The sequence below is a fragment of the Lepidochelys kempii genome, chromosome 19 (assembly GCF_965140285.1).
Source record: "Lepidochelys kempii isolate rLepKem1 chromosome 19, rLepKem1.hap1, whole genome shotgun sequence".
Taxonomy (NCBI): domain Eukaryota; kingdom Metazoa; phylum Chordata; order Testudines; family Cheloniidae; genus Lepidochelys; species Lepidochelys kempii.
This window is the reverse complement of record NC_136398.1, coordinates 8,779,600-8,792,755: the sequence shown is the minus strand read 5'-3', so window position 1 is coordinate 8,792,755 and position 13,156 is coordinate 8,779,600. Positions and strand designations below refer to the sequence as shown.

Below are 13,156 nucleotides of genomic sequence, written 5' to 3'. Positions count from 1 at the left end.
GTGTTTTTAATATGCCACCGGTCCGCTAGGTGCGTCCTCCTCCCAGTCTGGGGCTTGGGGGCGGGGCTTCCCGCTGAGATCCCGCCTCCCTCTCCTCCTGGCTCCGCCCCCTCCTCCCCTTGCTTCTATCGCTTTCCCAGGCAACGTGTGCAAATAGGGGGGACGGGGGGGGGGGGGTCCCCAGCCCGTCCTGGTCCTCTCCATTGGCGCTCCTCCCCGTCAGTCAGCGGACAGCTCCGCCCCATGGCTGCTTTGAGTAAATAGGGTATCTCAGAGCCTGCTGCGGACACTTTGGGTTGGTGTCAGAGCTCCGCAGGGCTCTCTGGTGACAGGGGGCCGCGTCTGCCGTTCCAAACCACCACCACCACCTGGGAGCCACAGAAGTGGGGGTGGGGGAGCCAAGCTTTGGGGGTCCGGGCACTGGTCAGGATTGGCGCCCCGCAGCCGGCGAGGACTGTGTTGGGAACGGGCAGGAGAGGACGTCGGCGCTGTCGCTGGGACCCGCTTGGCATCCCCTCCTGCGCGGGGCCGGGGGGGGGCTGGTGGGGGCGCGTCTCCTCCCAGACTGGGTGGCCGGGCCCCCGGGTGTCAACTCGCGCAGCTCCGCGGGCAGGAGTTTGGCTGGAGGACAGGCCCCGCCAGCGCGCCCCGCTTGGCAAAGCGGCTTCAGCACCAGAGAGGAAGGAAACCTCCCGGGACCCAGCGTGGGCTCCGGCCAGCTGCACGGAGACCTGCCCCCTGCCAAGGGACCCGGGCGCGCCCAGGCTCTGTGTGTGTCCCGAATCGCCCCGAGCCGGCAAAGAGGGGGACTCGCTGCCTGACTCCAGGGCCGGCTGCTGCGGGCAGGGAGGGAGGAGAGAGCCCAGGAGCTCGCCACCCGAGCCCTGCCTCCACGCGACGCCAGCCCGGGGCAGCGCTCTCCGGGGAGCGGCCAAGTGACTGGGGACGGCGCCGGAGCCCACGGGTGACCCTCAGGATCTGGGGTCCCCCTTCGCCCCAGCTGTGACTCGACCTTGTCCCCCGGCTCCTTTGGTCTGCGGGTCCCAGGCCGCGGCGGAGGCGCGTTTCCTGAGCGCAGGTCACACCCCGGCTCCCTGGGCCGCTGCTTCTTTCCCTGCTCTCTGTACAGCGCTGCCCCAGAAGCTGCATCGGACCCGGCCGGCCCCTGGCTTGGAGAGGGGCAGCTCCGCGCTCCGGGCGCCTCTCCGCAGCTCCGCGCCCCTCGCTCGCCGGCTCTCTAACGCCCGCTGTTGTGATGCGTATTCCCGTAGACCCCAGCACCAGCAGGCGCTTCACACCTCCCTCCACGGCCTTCCCCTGCGGTAAGATGGGCGAGAACAGCGGGGCGCTGAGCGCGCCGGCGCCGGGCTCCCGAAGTCGGCCCGAGGTGCGCTCGGTGGTGGACGTGCTGGCGGACCACGCGGGCGAGCTGGTGCGGACAGACAGCCCCAACTTCTTGTGCTCGGTGCTGCCTTCACACTGGCGATGCAACAAGACCCTGCCGGTGGCCTTCAAGGTAAGCCAAGGGGCTGGGAGGGGGGGGGGGATGTTTCCAGACCAGCCAGATGTGGCTTCTTCCAAAGGGATGAGCTAAAACCCTGTCTGATCCCCCTGTGCAACGGCTGGGGACGGGAGGAGAAGGATGAGAGGCTTTTTTTTAGTGGGGAGGATATGTGGGGAGAAACTCACCCACGAAAATAAACCTTAATATTGACACCCCAGCTCACCCCCCCCCCGTTTCATTTTAAATCAGTTCTGCCTTCACTTTCAGTGCGCGTATTTATTTTTAATCAAGCTTTTGCTTTGCCCTGCGGTTATAACATCTCCGATATAACATAGGGTTAGGAGCTCTCAGGGAACTTTGAAGTTTAATGAGAGTAGAGGCTAATTACCTAAGTGGCAGGGGGAAGATCTGCTCTGAAATAATAAAGGGAAGAAGTGAACTGCAGAGACAACTGGGCTACATTAAAGAGCAGCTTCTTTCCTTTCCATGTTGCTTCCTCGTTGCTTTTGTCCCGGTTGTAATTAACTCAGTCAGTTAGGTCCTGTGGGATATTTAAACATTAAAAACCGAGCGGGTTTCTGTGTCTGGAGGTATAGACTGAACGGAGGAAAAACTATCCGAGGAAGAAAGATCGCAAAAATAAGTGACAGTCACCTTACACAGATCCAGGCGAGCTTTCCCCACGGATCCAAACTAAGAAGCCACACAAGTCTGACAACGGAAAAAAAATATTTTCCCTTATTCTGGATTCATGATCAGGCCAAACAATAAAGGCGAACATAAATCGTTCGTGGTCAACTTGAACGCGAATCCTTTAGGGATTTATGGAGTTTCTCTTCGGTTTCTTAGGAAGAATGGGTGTTAAACTGTAGACACGGGAAAAAACAAACAAACCAGGAACTGAAGGCTGGAATTAATAAAGAAGGACGAAAGTCTTGCAGAGCTAGCTAAGGAAAGGCGACAGAGGAAAGGCGACAGAAGAAAGTTTCTTTATGGGGGACACATCTGTAAATTTTTTGGCTATGCACACTATACAGAATGTATTGCAAAAAGTAACTCTGTGTGTGTGTTAGGGAGGTGTGACTAGAAAATGTATCTGATCTGAACGTATGGGGAAGGGAGTTAATATAAAAATGATATAAAGAAACTGAAAACCAAACCCAGCACATTCAGAGCGGTGTTGCTGTATTTCGGGGGCGGAGGGAAGTGATGAATGCTATTTTAAAACTCGAGTTTAATTTCTTTTGCTCAAATGATAGATCTGCAAGAAAGCAGACTGAGCAAGACCAGGAGATAAACCTAAAGGGGCTTGACGCCATTGGTGCAGATGATCTTTTAAGAGCACAAACGTTGAGCAAATAAGCCCGGGGAAAGGATCAAAGTAAGAAGATACATTTCAGCGATAGGAGTGTAAATATAACTTTTGAATGTTGTCTCCCCTCTCAAACCAAGAAAAGGCTGACAACGAAAACAAAAATCCCTGCTTAAAAAAACCCCGATGGTCTTAAATAGTAGGGAGATCTCTCACTACAGAAGATCTTAAAGGACAAATCTGGAAAGTCGATGGGGAAATACGAGTTCCTTCATTTCTGAGAGTCTCCGTTTGCCAAAATTCTAAAGCTTAAGAGCGCTACATCCAACTCCCCGCCCGCAGCTGAAATCAAAGGAGAACCCTGGTAGGTTTCGATCCAAAGTGGTTAGAGGGAAACTGTCTCTGCAGAATAGCAAAAGTGAGCCCTCTTCGCTTGAGGCTTTCAGGATGTTGCAGCCCCTACATTCAAGGGCTTTTAAAACATTCTTCAGCTCCAGCGGTTTATTTGACCCCTTTTACAAACAGGTATTTATATCAACTAGCGTGGGGGCAGGAAGACTCCCTTTAGCAATTATTTGGAAACGAATACAGGCCCGGCTGTATGTCGTAGGACTGAGGAGGATAGTTTGTGTTGGCTTCCGTAGCTGTTTAGAATAACAGCTGCACCTGGCCCTTTTAAAGAATGAAATCTTGACAATATTTGCAATGATTCTGTGGAATTTTCTGCTACAGCTGCGTGCGTTGTGGCGTGTATAATCGGGAGCTTAGCTTCTGAAGTGGAAGTTAAAGATGAAATCCTAGAGTCTGTAACTGCGTGATATACCATGAAATTCTTGACGTGTAATTCTCTTCTATTCTCGGGTAATGCTATTAGCGACCAGTGCAGGTGGATTATATAGAGATCGATCTCTTACGAGAGAAATCCTACCATTTTTACATAGGCAAAATTTTCACTGAAAATTGTTCGCATTTTAACAATATTTCGACTTTGACTTTAAAAAAAAAAACAACCCAGGGATTTCAAAATATACAAATATGCCAATTAAGAAAACAGGGGGATCATTCAGCTATCAGGACATAATTTGCCAGATTTATTTGGAACTAGAATTTGGAAAGGAACTAGAATTCTTTTGAATTTTCTTAAAGAAATATTTTTCAGTTTAAATTTTTTTTTAAAAAAATCAATACTTTTTTCTACTCAGAATGACAATTCCTCATGTCTGGTTGCAGAATGATGAGCCTGCTTTGATCAGCTTAATAATAATATTACGAATAACGAATAGTATAAAATAACCTTGTTGCACTGATCCCTAGGTGGTAGCCCTTGGAGATGTACCTGATGGGACTGTAGTAACGGTCATGGCTGGAAACGATGAGAATTATTCTGCAGAGCTCAGAAATGCCTCCGCAGTCATGAAAAATCAAGTGGCAAGGTTTAATGACCTGAGATTTGTTGGGCGAAGTGGCAGAGGTAGGTAACTGTCACCGACGTAACTGTACGGTGCTTTGATTTTAAAGCAACTGCAAATCAGCGTGGAGATGTCTTTGTAGAAGTGGAATGGCCTCCTAAAGCGTGGGGAGGAGGGGAAATGATTGATAACTATGTGTAATTTCATGAGAGGCACCACAATTGCCAGCTTTTGAAATGAGTGATGCGGGACTTGATCATGCTTCCGATGAAGTCAATGGAGGTTTTGCCACTGCTTTCAATGGAATCAGAGTTGGGCCCATTCAATTATTATTAGGGTCAGTAAATGCTGGATTCCACTGGTTTGCATTACAGCTATTCTTTTGGGCTTTACCTACATTTATGCACAAACGTCATAAGTGAAGAGGGAAAATAATCTATTTTTAACATACAAAGGTGTGGATTATTGTAACCTAAATCTGCTCTCTTTTGTCTCTCACTCTTTCACACTAAAATTGCACAAAAAGACACGTATCCATTTTTACAGACTGCAGGCCTGATGCAAAGCCCATTAAAATCTATGAAAAGATCCCCATTGGATTAATCCCTAAATGGATAGCAGCATAAAGGTCCAAATGTCTCTTCAGTACCACTTTAAACAGTCACTTATACTACATCTGTTCAGGATTTATAAGAAGGGAAGTAAATATTTTCAGTGACTGGACATCATCAGCACAAGCTTATAACTATTACTAGCGTTTGTAGATGGAGAGATTGAAGTGTGACTAATACTATTCCCCTACCCGACCCTCACCCCTCAGAGAAAAAGAAGTTATGAGTAAAATATATAATTGACTATTATAATCCATTTACGGTCTTTCCAGGTTAAATGCTACACTTATTAGGAGACGAGTTAAACAAAAAAAGATTTGAAACTCTTTTGTGAGAAGAAATTCCAGAGTGAAGTATATACCTTGACATAGTGTCATATTCTAAAGGTGTGAGACTAAACTAATTTGTTAAATTGAATAGTTATAGGACATTAAAGCAAGACAAGTTCAAATTAGAAATAAGGCACAACTTTTTAACTGGGAGGGTGATTTACCATTGGAACAAACTACGAAGGGAAGTCTTCAGAGCAAGACTGCATAGAAGATATACTTTAGTCCAGCATGTTATTGGTCTTAATGCAGGACTAATGGGATATTCTATGGCCTGTGATATACAAAAGGTGAAACTAGATGATCTAATGATCCCTTCTGGTCTTAAAAAGCTATAACACGATAATTTAACCTTAAACTAATCATAATGCAGCAGACGTACAAGCCAACTTTTCAAAACAACCATCAATGAAATGACATTGTGCTATATCACTATCTACAGTTCTACTGTGAATCCCCTTATCTATACTGCAGGCCAGACAACTTTTGAAGGCAAGTATTATATCCCTTACCGTCATGCATTATTCATTACAGCCATATTTGACATCAAATTTTAAAATTTCATCATTGCAGATTTAAGCAGTTCGTTCGTCTCAAAAAGTTAAACCCAATATTTTAGTGGCAGTGTTTTCTCTAACTTTTCAAATGAATACATACAAATGTCAAAGATAGTTTGACTTCTTGGCATTAATTAAAACCAGTGATGTTAAAAATTATTTGCATGTAATAATTGTTTACTTGTTACTCTTTATGAAACCTGAATAGTTTACATTCTTTCAGACATTTCCGTTTTCCTGTTGGCTCCTTTTCCAAGTTGCAGATTTTCTTTAAAACTCTCCACTTAACTGGTTGCAGGTTGATGGATGGAAAATGTTTTTCTTTTATGAAAACAGCTTTCATTTCTGTAGTCAATTATTCTCTGAGGCACTCTCTTTTTTCCATCTTTCTTGCACAAATTTCCAACCCAAATGAGTAAATGGTGGATTCTCTGTAACTTGAAGTTTTTAAAATAAAGGTTTGAGGACTTCAGTAGCTCAGCCAGAGGTTAGGGGCCTATTACAGGAGCGAGTGGGTGAGGTTCTGTGGCCTGGGATGTGCATGAGGTCAGACTGGAGGATCCTTCTTGCCCTATGAATCTAACCCAATCTCAGCATGACTCTTGAATTCATTATTAACTTTCCTCCCCTGGGTCCCCATGTTCATGCTTGGAAACATCAGGAGTTCACTGTCTCTTGAAAGCACTTAGGTGTACAGTCTGTCTCCCAAATCATGGACGTGATCAAAGCCCATGAAAATCAGTGGAAAGACACCCATTGGCTTCAATGGACTTTGGATCAGGCCCCACGTGCACTTATGACTTAGGCCTATGTCAAGACTGGACCCTAACATGTTCATCTTGTGCTGAATAATGGGGACAATCCTGCTTTCCTTGAGCAGCAAGGAAGTCAATAGGAGTTTGGGGGGCAAGAATGCACAACCTGGGCCCAATGGTCCAAATTCTTCTCTCTTCGATCTAAAATAACTCAGCTGAGCTCAATGGAGTTACTTGGAATCTGCACTGGAATGTGTGTCTGTTTTCTAATTTATCTATACATCACTTATCTGTAGGTATGTGAAAGTACCTACGTACATGCTTAACTTTAAACATGCGGCTAAAATTGAGCACCATGCTTAAGCGCTTTTCTGAATAGCGAGGCTGAAAGCAGAATTTGGCCAAATATCTTTTTTTAAAAATTAGTGATAGAAATGATTTCCGTCAGGTTTCTGCTTTCTCTGTCACACATTGCTTCCTCCTGTTTGAGCTTTTAAATCTCTAAGAGGGCCAGATTCTGCACTTGTCTACACCAACAGAAATTTGGAATGTTGTACACGAGCCGAATTTGGGCCTCTGATTCATATATATTTCCATATCAGCTATATATAGATGCATAAATTGTATGTGTAAAACCCAATTAGAATCTACTCCAAGATCTCATCATACTAGATTCTGGTATATTATTATTGTTATTAAGGTAACACTGATAGGCACCAACTGAGATCGGTGCCCCATTATTCCATGAGCTGCACAAACACATAGCAAGAAAAAGTCCCTGCCCCAAAGAGTTTACAATCATAGACGAGACAAAGAGTGGGGGGGAGAAGAAAAATATTTTTAGCCCCATTTTACAGATGGAGAACAGAGGTACAGAGAGATTGAATGACTTGCACAAAGATCCATTGAACATTATCTTGCTCTGGGAGCGGCCCCATTGAAATCAGTAGAACTCCTTATGGAGTAAGGTACTATTCAATGTGAGTAAGAGCGTTTGGAATCTGGCCCATAATTAGCAATTTGCCCAAAGTAGGAAGCTTGGGACTTGAACTGAGGCCTTCTTATGCAGTCAGACTGCCTAGAATGATTGATGTGCATAGTGGTATGTTTGGGGAGGGAGATGGGTTGACATTACTCAAGTTGTACTTGTTCTAGTCTGTCACCAAAGAAGGATGGCAATGAATAAATTGATGCTGAGTAATAATAATAATAATAATTTGCTCTGTATAATGCAATTAATCTGAGGATTGCTACTGTGCTTTAGAAACACTAAGCATCACATATTGTTATAAGAAGAATACAGGTTGCTCCCACTGAAGACAATGCCCCCAGTGAGGGAGGAAAGTGTTATTATGAACCCTGTGTTACAGAGGGTGAAACTGAAATTCAGAGAAGTCAAGTAATTTGCGTAAAATAGGCAGAGCAGGGAATAGAACCCAGGGTTTAAATCTCCTAAATGTCCAGGCTATGCATTAGACCAGACTGATAATCTGAACGTTATTGTTCATGTATTTGTGCTAAGCTTTGTAACAAATAATGTACTGGAAGACTTTTTCCTCCTGTTCTGTTTGCGAATTGCACGCAAACAGACAGAAATTGTCTCTAATCGTATTGCCTATATTTGAACTTGCTCCATGAATAAATTCTGCTAATAATTCCTGATCTGTAAATTGTTTCACTGAGAGTATTTTGCTATGGGATGTTCTCACTGTGTTGGCTAGTTCTGATTGGATGCAAAGGTCACGTCACGTTATTTGTGTTTCCTAGCCTGCATAAATAGAACTCTTAAACATAGGATGTGAGTGCAAATACTTTGCATTTGATACTGAAATTTACTTTGGGGAAAATTCACCTCTATGCAGAAAGCCAGTACAAGGTATTTGCTCCATTTAAGTCCTAATCTGAGATCTTAAACTCTGTGCTGGCTCTCTGCATCAAGGTGAATGTCACCCTTTACATGAATATTCTCTAGTATCCACTTAAAATTAGCCATTTTCCATTATCCTGCAAGGAAATATTTTCAGTAGAACAGATGTTGGAACGTTAACCCACGGGGAGAGACTCCGTTTTTTTAAATTTCTATTTGATTTTAGATGAATAAATCATTTTAATTATAACGTTTGTTTCTGTCACTGGTGTCTGGGGTGCATAAAGTTTTTGGATAGGGCATCCCTTTAAAATGATTGTAGACATCTAAAAAATGATATTGGAATGATTTTTTTTCTGTACAGTGTTTGCTCAGCTATAGTTCATGACAACCAGTGAAAACGTGAGTGTGTGTGTGTGTAATGAATGCACAAGGACCTAAGGGCTGTAAAATGGGATTTGTCCAGACGAGATATATGGTAGCAAAAATTCTTTGTGGCTGGTAGTCAAGGTGAAACAGCTACAAACTCATAACACAAGCAGTCCAGAGAGCTGGCAAGAGTAGTGTCCATTATAAGAATGGTTTTGTTAAATCCTGCATTCAGGCTAGACAGTGAGTCTGGTGATAATACCAATGAGCCAACACTGGTGCTGAGCATAGTCCAATCCAGAAGGGCAGCTGTGATCTAATGGTTAGGGCGTAGGGCCTGGAATCAGGACTCCTGGTTTTCTCTTCCAAGCTCTGAGAGAATATAGTCTAGCAGTCAGAGAAGGCAGTTGGGAGGCAAGATTCTTGGAGACACATCTTCAGCTGGTGTCAGCTATGGCAGTTCCCACCCGCTGAGGATCTGTCCTTTGGGTTGTATTCTTGGTTGTAGAGAAGAGTATTGTCTAGTGGTTGGAATGATGGGGGAGGAGTTTGGAGACCTCATTTCCGTTCCTGGTTCTACTGTTGTTGAGTCACCCCGTGACCTTGGCCAAGTCATTTAGCTTCTCTGTGTCTCTGTTTCCCCCTCGGTAAAACAAGGATAAGGATAGCGCCCCCCTTGGCAAAGTTCTTTCAGAGCTCTGGGTGAAACAAAGTGTGTCTATATCAGTGCAAAATATTGCTACTGCATTATTAACAAAGACACAGATGCTCCTCGGGCCGTTTCACATTGTCCCTATCTAAAAATAAACGCTATTAACTTGAAAAATGTAATTTAACCCCTCATCCCTAAGACTGGTATTTTAAATCATTTTTCTGTCAGCTTGTCTCTTGATCTAGGTCCCTCACCCCAGTACAGCTTAGTGCTGTACAGACAAGTAAGCAAATGAGTACGAACCCACAGTCTGAATAAGGCAGATCATCAGAGCCTCAAACCCTCATTGGTCTGCTTTTGGTTTTGCAAAACTGAAAGCAAGGGGATTGGTCTGGATCCTGTTTCCTTTTTATCTTTGCTCCCAAAGTTCGGGGCCGTTCAGATGAAGGGTTCAGCTCTTTTGGCCCCTGTCTCCAGATAATGAGGCGAAGAACGACAACAGAACAAAGAAGGGAGGGAGGGTGGGGAAGAACAGAAAACAAGAGGCAAGAGCGGTCTGCTCAGAGAAGGACGTTCGTGACAGTAAATTCAAAAAGAATCAGGGCTTCATCATGCAAATATTGACTACTGGGTGCAGTGCCAATGAAGTTAATAGAATTACACATGGTAGTAAGTACTACTCTTGGTAGTAAGTGTTTGCACAATCAGGTCTTTACTATCTATCTATCTATCTATCTATCTATCTATCTATCTATCTATCTATCTATCTATCTATCTATCCTTATCATCCAAATGTATGTATCTAGCATTTGAAAAATACTTTGTTTTTATGGGCCCAATTCTGGAACCCTGACTCATGCGGAGAAGTTTGCTCATGCCCTGAGCTCTTTCTGGGACCGGTGGCACGAACAATGGTTGCACAGTCGGGCCCTCGGTGCCCAGCCACTGGGGAGCAGAGAGCTCCAGGTCTGCGAGTAATGACGGGAAGTGAGCTGACAGCATTGGGTTTCGAGGATTGGATGTGCATGGGGAGGAGGAAATGCCCTGGCACATGGGAAGAAGGAAGCTGTTCTAGGTAGAGGGGGGAAATAATGTACAATGTTATAATGCACCAAAGAGGGCTCTGGCTTTGATTCTGAAATGGGCCCAGGTCTCTCAGTGGGAGGTTTGCCGTTGACTCCAGTGGGACCAAGGTCAATTTCTTGGTACCTGCCAGCAACAAAGGGAGCCTCGCAAATTTAAATATATGAATCCCTTAGTTTCATTTGTACAGCAGCATTTGCGGCTTCATGATCATTTCTGAAATCCGGGCCTAGGCTTTCCAGGCCTAAGACCGCACTCTGCTTACTGAAGAAATCAACCCAGGTGCATTGCCTCTCCTCTTTTTCTCTCTCCCCCTTTAGGAAAAAGCTTTACATTGACGATCACAGTGTTCACAAACCCCACACAAGTCGCTACCTATCACCGAGCCATTAAAGTGACTGTGGATGGACCCCGGGAGCCAAGAAGTAAGTTATGTATTTTATTTGGAAGTGGGTGAGTAGGAGTGTGTGTGTGGACCAGGCTGACATTACCGCGTATATGTATGTGAAAGATGCTTCCTTGCCAGCGCACAGCCCAGTCAGGTGGTTACGGTGCAGGTTGGCACAAAGTGCTGGCCTTTTTATTGATTAAAGTGCACGCCAGTGCTGGCATGTCATGAGAGCGCTCGTAAGAGAGGATGATTTGCAGCATGTGCAGGGTTTCTTTGAGATGGTGAATGCTGTAAGCACACGCTGAATATGTGTGTTGAAAGCTGCCTGTATACAACCCTGTGTGCTTACGCAAGTAGCACTGTGAATATGATTGGTGGGATATGGTTTTACTGCTCCGTCCCTGATAGCCATCGGGATGCAGGCAAATGCTGTCGGCTTAAAAAATAACCACTGGCTCAAATCCTGAGCTGTCTCATTGAAGCCAATGGTGCCCACCGCCGCTTAGTAGTCGGACCCTAAGCAAGCCCATTTCTTTACATGTTTTTCTGAGAGTATTAAAACAGAAAGGGCTTTCTAAGTCCCGTTTCCTTTTCATGGTTCATTTTCTCTATGCATTTCTCTCCATCAGAGTCATGCAAAGCACTGAAGCCAGTTGCCCTCTTTCGTTCCCAGTCAGTTTCGCTTTCAGGTTCCCAGCACTGCAGCGTTTGGTTGGCATGTGCTGTCCGTTTGTTTCAAACTCTCCGCACTGCTCAGTCATGGAACCACCTTTGTTGCTTTTAGGTTTTGTTTTGATCAAATGTAAATTCTGGACAGAGCTGAGTTGAGGGCATCTCAAATTTGCCTGCCCCACATGACTTGAACCGAGCTGGTTTGGGCCTTCCTAGATTTGCATGGCTGCTCCGCTGGATTTAGGAGCGCCGGGAAAGTCCTCTGCGTTAATCAGTTGGAAGAATTCTTCCAGCATTATTATTTATTTGTACTGCGGTAGCACCAAGGAGCCCCAGTCATGAACCGTGTGTGCAGAGGTGATGCGTGTGTGTGTGTTTGGGGGTGTCATGTGGGGTCATGTGCTTCCCCACCCCCGATTTGTTAGTTGGCTTGTACTGAGCATGCTCACACAGACTGAGCATGCTTAGTAACATCGGCTGAAGCCACGGCCCTCACTCTGCCCTTCCCCCTCCCCCATGGGTTGTCTCTGGCTGAATAACGCTATATAGGAGCATAACCCCCTCCCCACCATTTACTTTGCATCACTTCTCCTATTTGCAGATCAAGCCCTTTCTTCTGCTCCTTAGCTCCCAGTTGCCACCTTTCTGCTTTCTGCCTGGCAATGAACTGGAATGCTTTGCCCAGACCTTACATTCCTTTATTGAGGATTACGCAGTGCTACCCTCCTGGACTATAAGGCAGAATTTGTTCTCTTTGGCTGTAGAGCTGTCAGTGTCAAGATTAAAGGGGAACATTTTGATCCTTCTAAATATGCTTTAGAAAATATTTTCTGTTGATGCTGTGGCCATATGTTCCTCTTAATGCCAGACCAGGATCAGAGCCTAACAAGCATCAGGGCTCTGTGTGAAATGGTTTGACTTGGTTTAGTTTTTGTATGCGTGTGGGCGGGAGCGTTGGTGGTGTTTTTAAAAAATTTTGGACAAGAGCACAGAGGTTTTGAATGTTGGGGCTGGCTTGATGTGGTAGTTATTGTTTGAAATGGTCAGAGGCCAGGGGATGCAATTTTTTTAAGCAACAATGGGGTTTTTCCCTATTACAGTAGTGCTCGAGCTGAAGTTGGGGTCCTGTTGTGTCTGGCGATGTACATACACATAGTAAGAAACAGCCCCGGCCTGAACAATTTGTAATATAAATAGACAAAAGGTGGGAGAGGAGTTTGGATAAGGTCATCGTCAGGTTCAGAACCTAGGTCTTCTGACAATCCATTCCCTGTATCACGTTGCCTCTCTAACAAAAGCTTTCATAGTTCATATTTTTACAATTTGGTTTTCTTTGATTGACTTCTCCAATAATCAGCACTTGCCAACAATCAAACTGAATCATTTCCACTCTTCCTTTGAATTTCAATATGGAGAATTTACATTAAAGATTCTTAATGGTCTGAAGGTAACTGTGTGGTGTGTGGGCTAAGATTTCCTAACCGGCTGGGTTACTATGGGCTTCAGCCAGAAGCAACCTCTCTCCTTGGTTTGTTTGTGTACGTACATTGCAGTTACTTTGCTGTAAAACTCATGGCTTGTTGTCATGCTCCTCCTCTATGGGAGGTCGTGTCTAGTGAGTAGAATCATGGTCGGGGACTCAGAA

At 45.0% G+C, this 13,156-nt stretch overlaps 1 protein-coding gene across 1 annotated transcript in view; it reads left to right on the top strand.

The window, feature by feature from the left end:
* Positions 1 to 1,082: 1,082 nt before the first annotated feature.
* The window catches only part of RUNX3 (RUNX family transcription factor 3), a 62,848-nt gene continuing 50,774 nt past the window's right edge, over positions 1,083 to 13,156 (top strand). Inside the window, exons 1-3 of the mRNA XM_073317732.2 lie at positions 1,083 to 1,516; positions 4,131 to 4,287; positions 10,769 to 10,873. Coding sequence (XP_073173833.1) covers positions 1,256 to 1,516; positions 4,131 to 4,287; positions 10,769 to 10,873 — 523 coding nt within the window. The 5' untranslated portion in view covers positions 1,083 to 1,255. The remainder of the gene's footprint in view (positions 1,517 to 4,130; positions 4,288 to 10,768; positions 10,874 to 13,156) is intronic.